The sequence below is a fragment of the Aulostomus chinensis genome, chromosome 5 (genome assembly GCF_037954235.1).
Source record: "Aulostomus chinensis isolate RoL2024-O1b breed Wild chromosome 5, RoL_Achi_v1.0, whole genome shotgun sequence".
Lineage (NCBI taxonomy): Eukaryota > Metazoa > Chordata > Actinopteri > Syngnathiformes > Aulostomidae > Aulostomus > Aulostomus chinensis.
Window position 1 is genome coordinate 10,214,354 of NC_141324.1, and position 17,273 is coordinate 10,231,626.

Sequence of the window (17,273 nt, forward strand, 5' to 3'; positions counted from 1 at the left end):
GACGCGCCGCAGTAGAGGCAGCTGTCGTGAAGTGTCTCGCGGGCCCGCTGTCACATGACGGCGTCCAGCTCCGGGCACGTGACCAGTGCACGCGGGGATAGAGGACGCTGAACCTGCGCGCGCAACCAAGCCGATCGGGCAGGACGGACCCTGGCGTTCTGGAGCACGTGACGCACAGACGCTGAATGAAGGTTCCGACATCCACACAACCATCACCCCCCCCCCCCCATCAATCTGATCAATTACTTTGTCCTGGCGCTCGCTCTGCTGTGAGCGCACCACCTTGTGGTGAGCTCGGACACCACCAGGTGGCGGTGGCGCCCTGAGCAGCAGCACCACAAAAAAAACAGGACGTTATAGGAGAAGGTTCTCCAGCCATCAAAGCAGGATCATCTACATCAAAGACATTAAAGAGCTCTGGTCTGTTGTGAGGCTTTATAACATCTGGCTGTCTGGGAGCCCTGGAGACGCCAGAACCACACACATCTGCATATTTACAGAAGCAGCTACGGTGAGGGAACGACTCTTTCTCATGGCCACAAATTAATAAGAGGGAACAAGTAAAAAAACCATGTGGCCTCAACATAATTTCATTCAAGAACAAGTTGTAAATATATGTATTTTTCTACAACCCATCCAGGGCTTTGGAGATTTATCTGAGGCCAGACCTGACCTCTGACCTCATGGAGAGAAAGGAAGTGTGCGAGCATATCTGTGACATCATCATCTCAGCTTTCCTGCCAAAGATACTGTTTCATGAGGCATCTGGAGACAGTGAGTATCCAGGTCAGTGCGGAGACTCAAAATACCCCCCCCCCCCACACACACACACACACACACATACATACATATACATACACACACCACACAAACACACACACATATACACACATACACACACCAGTTGGGCTCATGAGCTGTTTTCAGAGGGGCTTCTAGAAGAATAATAGTATCGCCTCTCCTCTTCTCTCTCCTCTCATCTCTCCTCTCATCTTAAATCTACTCAAATCTTCTATTTGACCATGAAATGCATTGCACTGAGGTAGACGTGATACCCAGTGATGATGTCATGGGGATGCACCCATCATGACATCAGCATCACCATGTGTGCTACATCACACTGTGAGGCGCATGTGAGGCGGGTGTGAGGTGGGTGTGAGATGGATATGAGGCGTGTTTAAGGTTTGTGTGAGTGAGGTGTGAGGGGTGTTAGGCGTGTTTGAGATGGGTGTTAGGTGGGTGTGAGCGCATTTGAGGTGGGTGTGAGGCAGGTGTGTGGTGGATGTGAGGCAGGTGTGAAGTGGGTGTGAGCGTGTTTGAGTTGAGTGTGGGGCAGGTGTGTGGTGGGTGTGAGGTGGGTGTGCGGCGTGTGAGGTAGGTCTAAGCACATTTGAGGTGTGTGTAAGGCATATGTGAGGCAGGTGTGAACGCGTGTGAGGTGGGTTTGAGGCATGTGTGAGGCAGGTGTGAGTGCGTAGGAGGTTGGTACGAAGCTGGTGTGAGGCAGATGTGAGGTGGGTGTGAGTTGGGTGTGAGACAGATACAAGGCACATTTTAGCAGGTGTGAAGTGGGTGTGAGCACATTTGAGGTGGATGTGAAGCAGGTGTGTGGTGGGTGTGAGGCATGTGTAATGCAGCTGTGAGTGCGTGTGAGGCGTGTTTGAGGCAGGTGTGTGTGTTAGAAGCGTGTGTCAGGCATGTGTGAGGCGCATGTAAAGCAGGTATGAGGCAAGTGTGAGGCACATGAGTCTGAGGCACATTTGAGGCGGGTGTGAGGTGAGATTGAGGTGGGTGTGAAGTGGGTTTTAGGCACGTTTGTGTTAAATGCGAGGCAGGGTGAGGCGTGTGTGAGGCAGGTGTGAAGTGGGTGTGAGGTGGATTTGAGGTTGGTGTGAAGCTGGTGTGAGGCATATGTGAGGTGGGTGTGAGGCACATTTGAATTGGGTGTGAGGGGGATGTGAGGTGGGTGTGAGTTGGATGTGAGACAGGTGAGAGGTGGGTGTGAGCATGTTGAGGGGGGCGTGAGGTGTGTTTGAGGCGGGTGGGAGGTGGGTGTGATTTGGGTTTTAGGTGTGTTTGTGGCAAGTGCGAGGAGCATTTGAGGCGGGTGTGAGTGTGTCAGAAGCATGTGTTAGGCTTGTGTGAAGCGCATGTAAAGCAGGTATTCGGTGATGTGAGCGCGTTAGAGGCGGGTGTGAGGCGCATTTGTTTTAGGCAGGTCTGATGTGGGCATGAGGTGGGTGTGAAGTGGGTTTGAGGCGTGTTTGTGGTAAGTTTGAGGCAGTGGTGAGGTGTGTGTAAGGCGGGTGTATGACGTGTGAAGCGTTTGAGGCAGGTCTGAGCACATTTGAGGTGGGTGTGAGGCAGGTGTGAGGCGGGTGTGAGTGGGGTGTGAGGTGCGTTTGAGGCAGGTCTGAGTGTGTTAGAAGTGTGTGTCAGGCATATGTGAGGTGCATTTGAGGTGGGTTTTAGGCAGTTGTGAGATGGGTGTTAAGTGGGTTTGAGGCGCGTTTGTGGTAAGTGTGAGGCTGGTGTGAGGCGTGTGTGAGGTAGGTGTGTGGTGCTTTTTAGGCCAGTTTGAAGTGCAGTTGCGGCGGGTGTGATTCAGGTGTGTACTGGGTGCGAGGCAGGTGTGAGCTGGGTGCAAGGCAGGTGTGAGCTGGGTGTGAGGCAGGTGTGTGCTGGGTGTGAGCTGGGTGTGAGGCAGGTGTGAGCTGGATGCGAGGCAGGTGTGAGCTGGGTGTGAGGCAGGTGTGAGCTGGGTGTGAGGCAGGTGTGTGCTGGGTGTGAGGAAGGAGTGTGCTGGGTGTGAGGCAGGTGTGTACTGGGTGTGAGGCAGGTGTGAGCTGGGTGTGAGGCAGGTGTGTGCTGGGTGTGAGGCAGGTGTGAGCTGGGTGTGAGGCAGGTGTGTGCTGGGTGTGAGGCAGGTGTGTGCTGGGTGTGAGCTGGGTGTGAGGCAGGTGTGAGCTGGGTGTGAGGCAGGTCTGTGCTGGGTGTGAGGCAGGTGTGAGCTGGGTGTGAGGCAGGTGTGTGCTGGGTGTGAGGCAGGTGTGTGCTGGGTGTGAGCTGGGTGTGAGGCAGGTGTGTGCTGGGTGTGAGGCAGGTGTGTGCTGGGTGTGAGGCAGGAGTGTGCTGGGTGTGAGCTGGGTGTGCTGGGTGTGAGGCAGGAGTGTGCTGGGTGTGAGGCAGGTGTGTGCTGGGTGTGAGGCAGGTGCCCTCTGCATCACAGTGTCAGGGGGAGCTGGGACCAGTGACCCGCCTCATGTCTGCTACGACTGAGACGAGGCAGTGGTGAGGTGTGTGTAAGGCGGGTGTATGACGTGTGAAGCGTTTGAGGCAGGTCTGAGCACATTTGAGGTGGGTGTGAGGCAGGTGTGAGGCGGGTGTGAGTGGGGTGTGAGGCGCGTTTGAGGCAGGTCTGAGTGTGTTAGAAGTGTGTGTCAGGCATATGTGAGGTGCATTTGAGGCGGGTTTTAGGCAGTTGTGAGATGGGTGTTAAGTGGGTTTGAGGCGCGTTTGTGGTAAGGGTGAGGCTGGTGTGAGGCGTGTGTGAGGTAGGTGTGTGGTGCTTTTTAGGCCAGTTTGAAGTGCAGTTGCGGCGGGTGTGATTCAGGTGTGTACTGGGTGCGAGGCAGGTGTGAGCTGGGTGCAAGGCAGGTGTGAGCTGGGTGTGAGGCAGGTGTGTGCTGGGTGTGAGGCAGGTGTGAGCTGGGTGTGAGGCAGGAGTGTGCTGGGTGTGAGGCAGGTGTGTACTGGGTGTGAGCTGGGTGTGAGGCAGGTGTGAGCTGGGTGTGAGGCAGGTGTGTGCTGGGTGTGAGGCAGGTGTGAGCTGGGTGTGAGGCAGGTGTGTACTGGGTGTGAGCTGGGTGTGAGGCAGGTGTGAGCTGGGTGTGAGGCAGGTGTGAGCTGGGTGTGAGGCAGGTGTGTGCTGGGTGTGAGGCAGGTGTGTGCTGGGTGTGAGCTGGGTGTGAGGCAGGTGTGAGCTGGGTGTGAGGCAGGTGTGTGCTGGGTGTGAGGCAGGTGTGTGCTGGGTGTGAGCTGGGTGTGAGGCAGGTGTGTGCTGGGTGTGAGGCAGGTGTGTGCTGGGTGTGAGGCAGGTGTGTGCTGGGTGTGAGCTGGGTGTGAGGCAGGTGTGTGCTGGGTGTGAGGCAGGTGTGTGCTGGGTGTGAGGCAGGGGTGTGCTGGGTGTGAGCTGGGTGTGAGGCAGGAGTGTGCTGGGTGTGAGGCAGGTGTGTGCTGGGTGTGAGGCAGGTGCCCTCTGCATCACAGTGTCAGGGGGAGCTGGGACCAGTGACCCGCCTCATGTCTGCTATGACTGAGACGACCAAAGTTCTCCGGCTGCGGCCCCGGCTGACCTCCTCTCCTGTCACTGTGGGGGTGTTTTGAGGGAGACCAGATCATTGGCCTCAGGTCAACCAGAGAACCAGAACATAGCAACATTTTGGTCCCAGCACATCTCGTCCTCCTCCCAACTGAATCATCAGTTACCCATAATACACTGCAGCGAAGGCTCACATGATGTTGATAAGCCCACGTGTGACCTCACTGTGTCCTGTTTAAGCACCATCAGGTCAAGTGATGCAGTTTCAGGCAGAGTTTCTTTGCTGCTAAATGTGATATGAAGGAGAAGGTGTGTGTGTGTGTGTGTGTGTGTGTGTGTGTGTGTGTGTGTGTGTGTGTGTGTGTGTGTGTGTGTGTGTGCTGGTTATATAACACACACCTTTACAGCCCAGTCACATAGGTGATTAAACAGTTTATGTCATAGGAAACGAAGAGTTTACTGAATGTAAACCTGCTCATTAAGATTCCTGTGACGAGAATTTCCAGGAACGCTCGTGAGCAGAAATGACTTCTACTCTGTACTTAGATGACTTCATGGCACAACCGAATTCAGTCTTGAATTACACTCAGGAGCTAAAGATCTGTCCACTAAGAGTCAATAATATTTGCCATCATTCATATTTAACATGGTGCTAAGCCCTGGGTGTTTTGACAGGCTTACCAAGTCATCACTTTTATTGTCATTTCATTTCCTGCTCTGAACCTTCTGCAGATGTAAAGCTACAAAACTCACTTGTGTTTATATCTTAAAACAAAAAAGGATGTTTAATTTCCTGAATCTTGGTGTCATGATGGGATATTTTAGACACGTGAAGTGCGATACACTCTGGCTCTTCACCGTCTTCAGGTCTGCTACAGTCAAAGCCTTTGTTGGTCTGGGACATCGAATCGATGGCTTCTCCACATGAAATAGCGAGGGATGAATGTTTCAGTTCCAGGAATCATCTTGATCATTGTCTGGCTTTGGGACTTTAGTGTGTTGGCAAGAACAAGTGTGAACGGTTTGATGCTCCTTCTCCATCTCCACTGAGCCTCCCTGGATGAAGAAACGCCAAATATTTCAGGACCTGCTAACTTTGTCACCCAGAGTTTAAACCAACGACAGAACAAAGGTTTGAACACCGAGGCCCTGATGACAGCTGTGTTTGTCCTCTCTGAGTGCATGAGTGCACTGGGAGTAATGAGAACCTGTGGTGGGACACAAGAAATTTGTAGTTTAAAAGGATGTAAATTATAAAAGGGCTTATAAAATTATAAAAGCTTGGTGGGGGCAACTAAGTATCAGCTCCAAGAATAAGGCACCCTGTATGTAACCTGAGGGGCAAAGCCCAGGTACGAAATTCCCAAGCTGTATCACAGGCAGCTGCTCTTTAAAAGTTAATTGCGGCGTGTGTGTGTGTGTGTGTGTGTGTGTGTGTGTGTGTGTGTGTGTGTGTGTGTGTGTTGTGTGTGTAAATCACTGTGATTATACCCTAATAGTCACAGCAGTAGTTGTAGCATAGTCTCTCTCCCTCTCTTTCTCTCTCTCTCTCTCCCTCTCACAGACACACACACACACACACACACACACACACACACACACACACACACACACACACACACACTATCTCCCCCTGGGCGACTCACTCTGACTCATCTTCCATCCTGACATGTGTAAATCATCACCACTGTCTCTGTCTCTGCTCCTTGAACGTAAATCCATATGGAGGTGTTGTGTGCCGGGGTGGGGGGGGGGTGGGGGGTGGGGGGGAGTCAACACTGGCCCTGCGACTCACGTCTGTGCTGTGCTGAGCACGAACGAGCCAGACTGGCAGCTTACGTAACTCTTCACACCTGTAAATGGATGTCGGGCGAGCTTTCTGCTTGGTTCTCCATGGGCCTGCAGAACGTCGTCACCACCAACGTCTGACCTGCCTGATGGTGAAGACGCTGAATCGAGCTGAATACTCCACAAGACGTTCCAATGGAAACATTTCATTTTCCACGTCCTTCCTGAGTCAGCGACCGCTCTGTTTCTCTCATTTGTTTTGTTTTTCCTCTGTCCACAGCCCCCCCCCCCACCCACCACACACACCTTTTTAGTTTCCTGTTGCATAATGTGGCAGTAAAATAACCCTCCAGAATTAAACAGTGGAAATCCTAAAGTTCCAAGTATCCTGGGACTGAGCCGGGGGCTAGAAGCCTTTTGAAATAACTGCCAAAAAAAATACGATGGCTGCTTGTTTTCCTGTTTTGTCCATCAATTTCCTCATCTTCATAAGAGAAGCACTACCAGTTCATTTATTAGAAGAGGTCATGACACAGCTACCTGTCTGGGCACCACCCAGCCCGGCACGAGGCAGCACCCCGAAAGAGCAGGGAGCAGAGGTGTACCTGGAGAGCAGGTAGCAGCTCACCTCTCTAGATACCCAGAAAACATCCAAGCAGACTGATGGGGATTTCACATCAGTCACCAACCAGGAGCAGCTGAGGAGGAGCAGCTGTCTGCCATGACTTCAGATATTCCGTTTGTTCCGCGGGATGAAACCAGATCAGGATGGAGTGACATCTAAGATTCCAAAATAAATACAAACATCACACAACCTGCCTTTTCTTTGCCAACATCAGATACCTTCACCCTTTAAGGGGCTTTCAGAAATCGTCGGGTGAATCAGACAGACTGAAGCTGCAGCGTTCATTCTAAAGAGGCTCCATGATGAAGGGCAGCACAACTCTAGCATTGAGTTGAACCTCATATAATCTGAACAGCAGGTTTTTATTAGTATCAACTGCTGAAGCAAACCTACTTTTTAATTTGAAGTGATGTCACATGTTCAAAACATGAAATGAGATGAAATCTCAGTTCTTCTGTGACTGAGCTTGGACCTCATCTGGTTTGGATAAAGAGCTGGAACCAACAGAAACCAGCAGGGCTCGGAATGACGCAAATAAAAAGGGAACTGGAAGAAACAGCATGTTGGGAAAGAACTCAAGAGGGACGGCGCCCAGGACCTTCAAGAGCAGGAGGGACAGGGCTCCCACATCTGTAACAGCTGCTACAATGACCATGATGATGATGGTGATGATGATGATGATGATGATGGTGATGATGATGGTGGTGATGGTGATGATGATGATGATGGTGATGATGATGGTGGTGATGGTGATGATGATGATGATGATGGTGATGATGATGATGATGATGATGATGATGATGATGATGATAGTGATGGTGATGATGATGGTGATGATGATGATGATGGTGATGATGATAGTGATGATGATGATAGTGATGGTGATGATGATGATGATGGTGATGATGATAGTGATAGTGATGGTGATGATGATGATGATGATGATGGTGATGATGATGATGATGATGATAGTGATGGTGGTGATGATGATGATGATGGTGATGATGATGATGATGATGATGATGATGATGGTGATGATGATGATGATGATGATGATGATGATGATGATGATGATGATGATGGTGATGGTGGTGATGATGATGATGATGGTGATGATGATGATGATGATGATGATGATGATGATGATGGTGATGATGATGATGATGATGGTGGTGATAGTGATGATGATGATGATGATGGTGATGATGATGGTGATGATGATGATGATGATGATGTGATGATGATGATGGTGATGGTGGTGATGATGGTGATGATGATGATGGTGGTGATGATGGTGATGATGATGATGATGATGATGATGATGGTGATGATGATGATGATGATGATGGTGATGATGGTGATGATGGTGAGCATTTCAGCAGGCACCTGTTGGGTTCTGCTCCAGCACAGCTGCTGTCGTGGGCCAGGGGCGTCGCTCACAGTGGTCGTAATGTTACATAAGAGAAAGGCGCCTCAGTGGTGGAAACATTGAGGAACACTGCGACTTTCCATGGACAGTTTAGCAAGGCAGCAGGAGGGTCACGTGGAAGCAACACAGATGTGTGTGGTGGTATTAATGTAACACTGTTGTAACTGTCTCTCTCTCACACACCACACACACACACATACACCCACACGCAAATACACACACACAAACATACACACATACACACACAAATACACACACAAACATACATACACACACATACATACACACACAAACATACACACAGACATACACATACAAACATACATACACACAGACATACACACACAAACATACATACACACACATACATACACACACAGACATACACACACAAACATACATACACACACGCACACACTAACATACACATACACAAATACATACACACAAACATACATACACACACAAACATACACACACAAATACACACACAAACATACACATACAAATATGCACACACAAACATACACACACAAACAAACATACACACAATACACACACACAAACATACACACACAAATACACAAACACAAACATACACACACAAATACACACACACAAAACATACACACACAAATACACACACAAACATACACACACACAAATACACACACACAAACATACACACACAAATACACACACAAACATACATACACACAGAAACATACACACACACACAAACATACACACACACACAAACATCAAAGGAAAGAGTGGACAAACTGAGAGGAAGTGCTGCCCTGCCAGAGCAGCCACTATAGATCCAAACAGATGAGCTGAATGTGTCAGTGTGGAGAAATCACAGCTATTTTATAATTCTAGTGTGACATGAACCACACACACACACACACACACACACACACACACACACACACACACACACACACACACACACACACACACACTCATGGTACCAAAGCAGGGATCCTCAGATGACTCTTGTTCACCAGGCACCACCATGGAGTCTGTCTGTACCTGAATGTGACTGTGCGCCTCCATGCGAGCGACGGCCGTCCATCAGAGGAAATCTGTTCTCAACTACACCGCTGGAAGTGTGTCGTCATCTACGGGGGTGCGGCAACGTCCACAACGGCATGGACAAGAGGAAACTGGTCATGTTCAGCAGCTGAGAAAAACTGAGGGGAGAGAACAAAATGTTCCTTTGTTTCATGAGTAAAAGCTTGCAAAGCCAGTTTCAAACTCACCAGTCTCAACTGTGAGTACAGCCGGTGCTAATTAGCCACAAGGCTGAGACTGCAGCCATGATTAGCAGGACATTGTGGGCGTGTTAGCACCTTGTGTTAGCACACACTCAGCAGTTGCTGCTCAAGATGTGCAGTTGCCACGCAAACCGGCAGTGATGTGGATCAGGCTGGGGCGGTCTTGCAGAGGGACCAGTATCTTCCAGAATGCGCCACTGTGGCGTGTCAAGTCCATACAAAAAAATCATTCAATCAATCAGTCAGATTTTATTTATAAAGCCCAAAATCATAAATCACAATTTTTAACAAAATGCAACTTCCTCTTTGTGCAGACCTTCCGGCAGCGGGAGAAGAAATCCTCCTCAGGAACATTTTATCAAGAGGACAGAGTCAAAAGCCTCAGGGAGAGTCACAGAGGCAAGATTCTTCTCGCCGGACAGACAGACAGACAGACAGACAGACAGACAGACGTCGACGTCTCCAGTGCAGGAGGAAATCAAAACAAACCCAGCGCCCTGTCTCTCCTCCTGTGACATCATACGTAGCCAATGCCTGTGCCAATGGGAGTGTCACAGTGTGTCCTCAGGATGTGGTGTCTGCAGACTCCCAGATTCCTCAACACGTGCCCTCGAACACATGCCTGGGTCATAAACTGGGTTTACAGTAGATCACGTGGTGGTTTACTGGTAAACTCCCAGTCAGGGAGGGAGTCAACAGCATAAAAAGATGCTGCCAGTCGAACCAGCAGCAGACACCTGCAGAAGGACACAGGAGGCTTCAACAGAGCGGCGAGCCGAACCCCCCCCCCCATCCTGTCCAGGATGTATCACACACCCCTAAAGACGGAGCACGTGTTCCTCTGGTCCTCACACACTCCTCACACACCTCGCTGCTCCAGCTTTCTCACTCCCTGACATTCCTGGCTCCTCCCACTTCGTGACAGCTCACTGTATAAATATCCTTCCCTCAGCATAGCTGGGATTCAGACACTGACCTGCACTGACCAGATACACTCTGAGGGGGGAGACCAGCTAAGACCGAAGAGCAAACACTCTCTCACTCTACAAGACCAAGACTCAACCTGACCCTCCAAAATGTGGACCCAGGTGTCTCTCCTGTGTCTGTCCTTCTGGACCCTGACCAGCAGGATCCAGGCTTTAGACCAAGCATCTCTGCAGCGCTCTGATGACCACGCTGGACGGTGTCACTACACTTTCACTGTAGCCAGTCCAGAAGAGTCCAGCTGCCCCAGGGGCAGCAGGGATCAGGAGCTGGACGGACTGTTGTCCCGGGTCACCCTGCTGGAGGCTCTGGTCAGCCGCCTGATCGCAGGAGGGGACACAGACGCCAGGGGTGAGGTCAGGACTGACGTTGAGGAGGGTCTCCAGGAAGTCTATGCCCAGGTGATGGCAGAAAGGAACCAGCTGCAGAAGGACAAGGAGCGACTGAACAGGCAGATTCAGGACCTCCAGAGGAGAGGGGCCGAGCTGAGCCAGGAGGCGGAGAACCTCAGGCGGACCCCCTGCCAACCGACCAACACCTCAGCAGGGGCTCGGCTGGACCGCAACAGACCTGCAAATGGTGTGTACATGAGCAGGACTCAAGTGGGTCCTGATGCTGTTTTGTTTCTATGATGGTGCGGTTGACTCCCGGGGTCATGGGGTCGAGTGGTGGAGGTCTCCCGGCTCAGTAAGACGATCGGTATTTACAACACGCGCTTGTCATTTATGGCTTTGTGACTCATGCTTGTGGGTTTATGTTCACATGATGATTTTCAGGAGAGCAGCGGTCAGGTCAGAGGGTACCCTGCTGGGTCCTGAGGGGGGAGGGGGCCTGAGAGGTTGGACTGTAAACCAAACGCACCTTCTTAGGTACCTCAGATTAAAGAAATGCAGTAGAGTACAAGCGTAACGTGTAACACAGCCTGGACCCTGGAGAGGTGGCGGGCGCCACGCCCGAGGATGCCGGCCAGGCGAGCACTTCTACCACGACTAACTTGAGGACACAAGTTTTCATTTGTTGTCAGAAATTAATTATAGTTTCCCCTCCCACACATAAAGAACATTTCTTTATAACTTTATTTAGACACCATAAAAAAGACAGAGCCCTGGAGTGACATTATGGAAGCCCAAAGCAACTAAACTGAGGGAACAAGTTGTATTTCATGGCCTCAAAATAATTCCTCTTTCTCTCCTCTCCCCCTCTCTCTTTCTTTCTCACGTCATAAAATTATCAACATCCCCCTGAACAGATAAATAAAAGGGAATAAAAGCCAAGAAACATCATGTCTATTGTCAGCTTCTCATGGCGATGATGATGATGATGATGATGATGATGATGATGATGATGATGATTATTATTATTATTATTATTAATAGTCTGCACGGGTTGAAATGACACCAAACGTCCTCGGAAAGATCAGAAAGAGACCTGCGGTATGATTCTGTTATACTGCAGTATTTGTATCCGTTGGTGTACCATCGACAGTTGTGTGTATCTTGAGAGGAGTGAGTGTTTGTCTTTGATCACAGATCCGGGGTACGACCTCAGCCATGGATCCTACCAGGAGATGAAGGCCGAGGTCACGGAGGTGCCAGCCTCCCGCCTCCTCCCCGACGCCGGTCACAACCTCACAGGTCAGGTTTTCTGCTGCTGTTGGTCTGCGGAGCTGGAGAGTCTTGTTCTAAAAGGTTCTGTCTCATTGCTGTAGGCTGTGGGGAGCTGCTGTCGGTGGGGGATCCTGTGCTGCACAGCAAGGCTGATGGGATCACAGGGAAGTACGGTGTCTGGCTGCAGGACCCGGAGCCACGGCACTCCCAGTACCCCAGCAAGACCGTGTGGCGCATCAACACGGTGGGTAAAGATGTCCGCCAGCTCTACGCGTATGAGGATATGAAGCAGTTCTCCCGTGGCTTCCCCATGAAGGTGCTGGTCCTGCCTGAACCTATGGAGAGCACAGGGGCAACCATGTACCGCGGTTCCCTCTACTACCAACGCAAACGCAGTCACAGTCTGATCCGCTTTGACCTCGCCTCCGAGACCCTGGTGTCACGCTTGGACCTCCCTGACGCTGGCTTCCATGGCCAGTTCCCTTACTCCTGGGGGGGCTACACTGACATTGACCTGGCGGTGGATGAACAAGGTCTGTGGGCCATCTATAGTACCAGCAACACTAAAGGCGCCATTGTGATTTCCCAGCTGGACCCGGAGAGCCTGGAGGTGAAGAAGAGCTGGGAGACCAACATCAGGAAGAACACAGTGGCCAACGCCTTCATGGTGTGTGGACGTCTGTACACGGTGGCCAGCTACACCGCAGCCAACACCACCATCAACTACATGTTTGACACGGCAAGCGGCGAGGGCCGAGCTGTCGCAGTGCCCTTCAAGAACAAGTACCGCTACAACAGCATGGTGGACTACAACCACGCCCAGAGGAAGGTGTTCGCCTGGGACAACTTCCACATGGTCACCTATGACCTCAGATTGAAGAGGGCGGGCCAGAGCAGCTAGAACGGACACGAATGGGTGGGGGGGCTGTTTACTGACCTGGTCTGTCAAAGTGGTCCAGCAGGTTCTGGTAGCTGAGTGTTTCATCGCTGCCTCCGCTGATGCACGTCAGTAACTCCCTCTGTTTGTCATTACCAGAATCTATTTTTTCTATAACCATTGTACATAAGATGCTTTATGACATAAAAGTTGTGAGGATTGACCGCCAGAAGCTCAGACTGACAAATGTTGGTGTTTCAATGATCAATAAAGAAGGTGAGGGATGCACTGAGTCGTAGCTGCTCCATCTTTCCTCCACCTGCAGGAAGTCTCATGTCAGAGGAGGAATATGTGATCCTAACAGACACGACTTGAGTGGCCACATGGGGGCGCTGTTGGGTCCTGGGCAAATATAAAACAAACAGTGTGTGTGTGTGTGTGTGTGTGTGTGTGTGTGTTTGTTGAGGTGTTGGTGTTTGGTCCCTCCGTGTTCATGACTAACGGTTCTCTGGGGGCTGACACATGAACCAGGTCTCTCCACAGCAGCTGTGCAGGTTGAAATGGGATCCCGACGAGTGGAAAATCAAACGAGTTAATTTGGGGACTCGGGGAGTCGAGTCGTCCTGATCCAAAGTGTGTGAGCAGCACATGAACTGACACACTGCAGGGCTCCCTTCGCTCCTCATTCAGTCCTGGACTGTGTGGGAACCTGGACTGACGTCCTGTCCGTTATCTTTTGCCTGTTGCTCGCGACAGTTTTATCTCCTGGGATTTAAGCCAGGCAGCAGGGACGGACAGAGCCCTGTGTAACCCAGCCTTGTTCTTACACATCTCAGGCCCAGCACTGCTAATCTCAGTCCAACTGGGATTAACCTGGAGCCAGTGGGGGGGGGGGGGGGGGGGGCAAAGGAGTCTCCTGTCAACAAGTCCACATTTGTATTTATTAACATCTCCAATGAGAAGAGCAGAGTACATATCAGAACACAAGAGTACAGAGAATAAAGGAGGTTCAAGGTCAGTCTGCTCACACTCACCAGCTGCTGGCACGCCAGATGATGAGATGAATCCCACGACAATGACTTGAATATGTGGTTATACGTATGCAAGAGTTAAACTTTAGTAAAATAAAACAGCAACATTTTTCTGTCAGCCATATTAATTGAAGAGCTGGTCTGAACCTCAGCCCCTGCAGGGACACAAGCGTTTTTGTTGTGTGTTCGTGAGTTGAGAGAAAACGCAGACGAAAAATATTCATGGTAAAAGAAGAATCCTGCTCAGCACTCAAGGTCGGTGGGGATGCTGGGGCATATTCTCGCTCTCCCCTCCACGGGAGACACAAACCCCTATTCTTGTACTCTGCTGCCCCCTGTGGATGAGTCTCTGCACCTGCACCTCACAGATGGAGGATGGAGACCCACAGCAGGTGGCAAAGATGGAGGTAGACAGGGGGGGTCAGCAGCAACTAATGGACAGTTGGGTGAGTGTGAGTTGACTCACCCCCCGCCCACCAGTGTTTGACACCGCAGCAGGCGGGAGACGACCAGTGTCACAGACTCCAGACCAGCAGCCATCAAGCTGCAGGCGCACGTGGACGCACGAGCTTCTCTTGCAATAAAATCACCAAATTATAATTAGAACCTTTCAGACGGTCCAACCAACCTTGAACTGATCAAATCACACACCCCGGCAGACACACACACACACATACACACACACACACACACACACACACACACACATCCTAGTGTTTCCACTCCAGCATCCAGAGTCGACCGTAAACACCGCTGAGTCGCTCTCGGAGGCAGCAGGTCATGAGCAGCAGGTCCTGCAGGCCGTCCCAGGTCACCCACAGCCGCTCCACCAGCGCGTACTGGCAGTAGCCCATCGCCAAACCAAAGCCCACGTCTGTCACGTAGTGTCGGGCGAGCAGCAGCCGGGACAGGCTCACCAGGCCGGCCCATCCCAGCACTAGCACCCGCATGGGGTCTGCCGCCACCAGCTGGGTCAGGAGGAAGCGGGCACACATGGCGGCCCGTGTGGCGTGCCCTGAGGGGAAGGAGTAGCGCTCTAGAAAGAAGGCTGCGAGGATGTCTGTGCGGTTCTGGGCGGGCCTTCGACGTCGGACCAGAGTCTTGAGAAGCCGGACCAGCAGCAGATCCAGGAGCAGAGCTGCGAGGAAGAGCAACACAAAGTTAGAGACGGAAACTGATCCCAGAGCTGCTCTCTTGAATGCGCCGCCTGTTCGTCTGAGAGATTCTAAAGAAGTCTGCCAGGGTTTTACTCTGCACCTCCGTCCTCGCCATCTTTGGGGTGGGGAGCAGCTACAGGTATGGCAGTGTCATTTTAGAACAACACAACATGGTTGCTGCCTCCACGATGTGTGAAAGTCACAGTGACCTTGGACCCCAAAATGTGTTCAGGTGAGTAACAGTGGATGTTGGTACTCTGTTAGAGGAGCAAATGTTAAAGGTGTCCTGAGACACTGGTGTGAGGAGACCTTGACCTTTGACCACCAAATGTCTTCAGGTCATTGTTGGGTCTTACTGGACACGGACACACACACACACACACACACACACACACACACACACACACACACACACACACACACCAGCAGAAGCCTAAACTGTGACAACTACCAGGAGGTGGTGTAGCGGAGTAGAAAGAACAATGTTTGACTCTCAGACGCCAGGAGACGCAGTATCAAGTACTTATACCTCATCAAACTGCACCAGCGTAGTCACAGCTTCATACACACATTTTACTAGATAGTTGGTCACATGACACCGGGACAGGCCTCCTGAGGGTCGGTGTGATCAACAGTGGCAGCAGCTGACGTCTGTGGCAGGTCAAGCCGACTCGTATTTATACATCACACTGATGCCTGATGCCCATACATGCACCTCCTATTCTTAGGCCTCCATCTGTAGGTGCTATGGAAAATGGGGGGGGGGGGGGGGTGTCTCACGTTCTCCTCTGTTCAATGACAATGTTTGAATCACACAGCACCAACATCCTCCACGGAACCATGTTCTCCTAGCTTGATGCTGCAGGTGTCAGTGACTCGCATCAATCCTCTCAGCTCAGGGTCTCACTGGTTCTGCTCCGAGGTCCACTGGTTCCTCTCCCCGGACCCACCTGGGACCAGGGAGAGGACCAGGTGGGTCCGGGGAGAGGAACCACAGGGACCCACCCTGACTCCCTGCGGGTTCTTCTCTATCACTCAGCATGTCACGTTAGTTCAGCCTCACAGTGAAGAAGGGTTTGTATTTCATGGCTGAAAAACACACAGCGGTAAACAGTACTACTTCCTAGCCAGGTGTATTTGTACTATTCCCCAGAAGCGGTACTGTCTACGTCCTCTCACCCAGGACCAGGTTCAACATGACCTCCTTCTCCGCCGCTGTTCCTCCGCGCAGCAGCGAGTACATGGAGCCCGCGAGCCACGGGAGCGCGTGTCCGGAGAGCTCCACCAGGCGCACCAGGGGCCGGAGGCTCCCCCACGGAGCCTCCTCGCAGGCGCACACCCCGAGCCGCTTGGATAGCCACAGGTCCACGGCTAGCAGGAAGCGGAGCGCGACGGCGAAGATCGGCTGGCTTAGACTCGCGGACAACTCGCCGGTCTGCGCCCCGGGGGCGGAACAGCTGGAGCCGCGGCGGCGCGCGTGGACCTCGTTCGACGGCCGGCTCCCGCTTGGAGCTCCTCGATAGCTGCTGCGTCTGGACACCGGGGAGGACATTTTGCTCCCGCCGCCTGTCTGTGTCGACCAGCTGTGGTCAGTCGAGGCTCCGGGAGGCCCACTGCACACACGCCGAACCGGACTGCTCCGGTCACGTGACCAGAAAGTTGGCCCGCAGCATCGTCAACGTTCAACTGTCGAGTTTAAAATCAACTTCATGTTGGTTTGAACTCTGAGGCTCACTGGGGCCCAAACTCGTCCAGATCCAGCATCATGGAATAAAAAGAGAAAAAAAAATCATTCATCTGCAACAAAGCGATCTGGGACACTAGTAGATGCAAGCTGACTGATACGGATGTGACGTCATGGCTGTGGTCATCTGATGCTTCGTGGTATTCTGACATTTTTGCTTCATTTTTCGTCATAGTTATGATTAATCTTTTTTTCCTCGACTGTCATTCATTTCAGAGCCGGTCCCATCTAGCTCTGGCCCGCAGGATGGGACTGGTTGTGGCGGTGGGGGCGGGGGGGGGGGGGGGGTGGCAGAGAAATGTAAATGAAAAAATAATAAAAACCTGCCAATGGGCGCCCCATCCTAGTCATTCCTGAGATCACAAATGAACAAATACAGAAAAAGAGAGAAAGCAAGCATGAAAGAAAGAAAGAAACTTTGCACCTGTAT

General features: G+C 51.5%; 2 protein-coding genes across 2 annotated transcripts; one reads left to right on the forward strand and one right to left on the reverse strand.

Moving 5' to 3' along the window:
* Window positions 1-250: 250 nt before the first annotated feature.
* LOC147261147 (myocilin-like) lies at window positions 251-13,192 on the forward strand. The gene is made up of 5 exons (XM_086203055.1): window positions 251-511; window positions 641-786; window positions 9,758-11,006; window positions 11,957-12,061; window positions 12,136-13,192. Exons 3-5 carry the CDS (start codon window positions 10,520-10,522, stop codon window positions 12,933-12,935), a joined length of 1,392 nt encoding a protein of 463 aa, XP_086059181.1. The 5' UTR covers window positions 251-511; window positions 641-786; window positions 9,758-10,519; the 3' UTR covers window positions 12,936-13,192.
* A 689-nt stretch (window positions 13,193-13,881) lies between these two features.
* LOC147261148 (polyisoprenoid diphosphate/phosphate phosphohydrolase PLPP6-like) lies at window positions 13,882-16,947 on the reverse strand. Its single transcript, XM_086204842.1, has 2 exons — window positions 16,279-16,947; window positions 13,882-15,080 (listed from the first exon to the last, which is right to left on the reverse strand). The coding sequence occupies exons 1-2, from the start codon at window positions 16,649-16,651 to the stop codon at window positions 14,653-14,655; spliced, it is 801 nt and encodes a 266-aa protein (XP_086060968.1). The 5' UTR covers window positions 16,652-16,947; the 3' UTR covers window positions 13,882-14,652.
* Window positions 16,948-17,273: the final 326 nt, after the last annotated feature.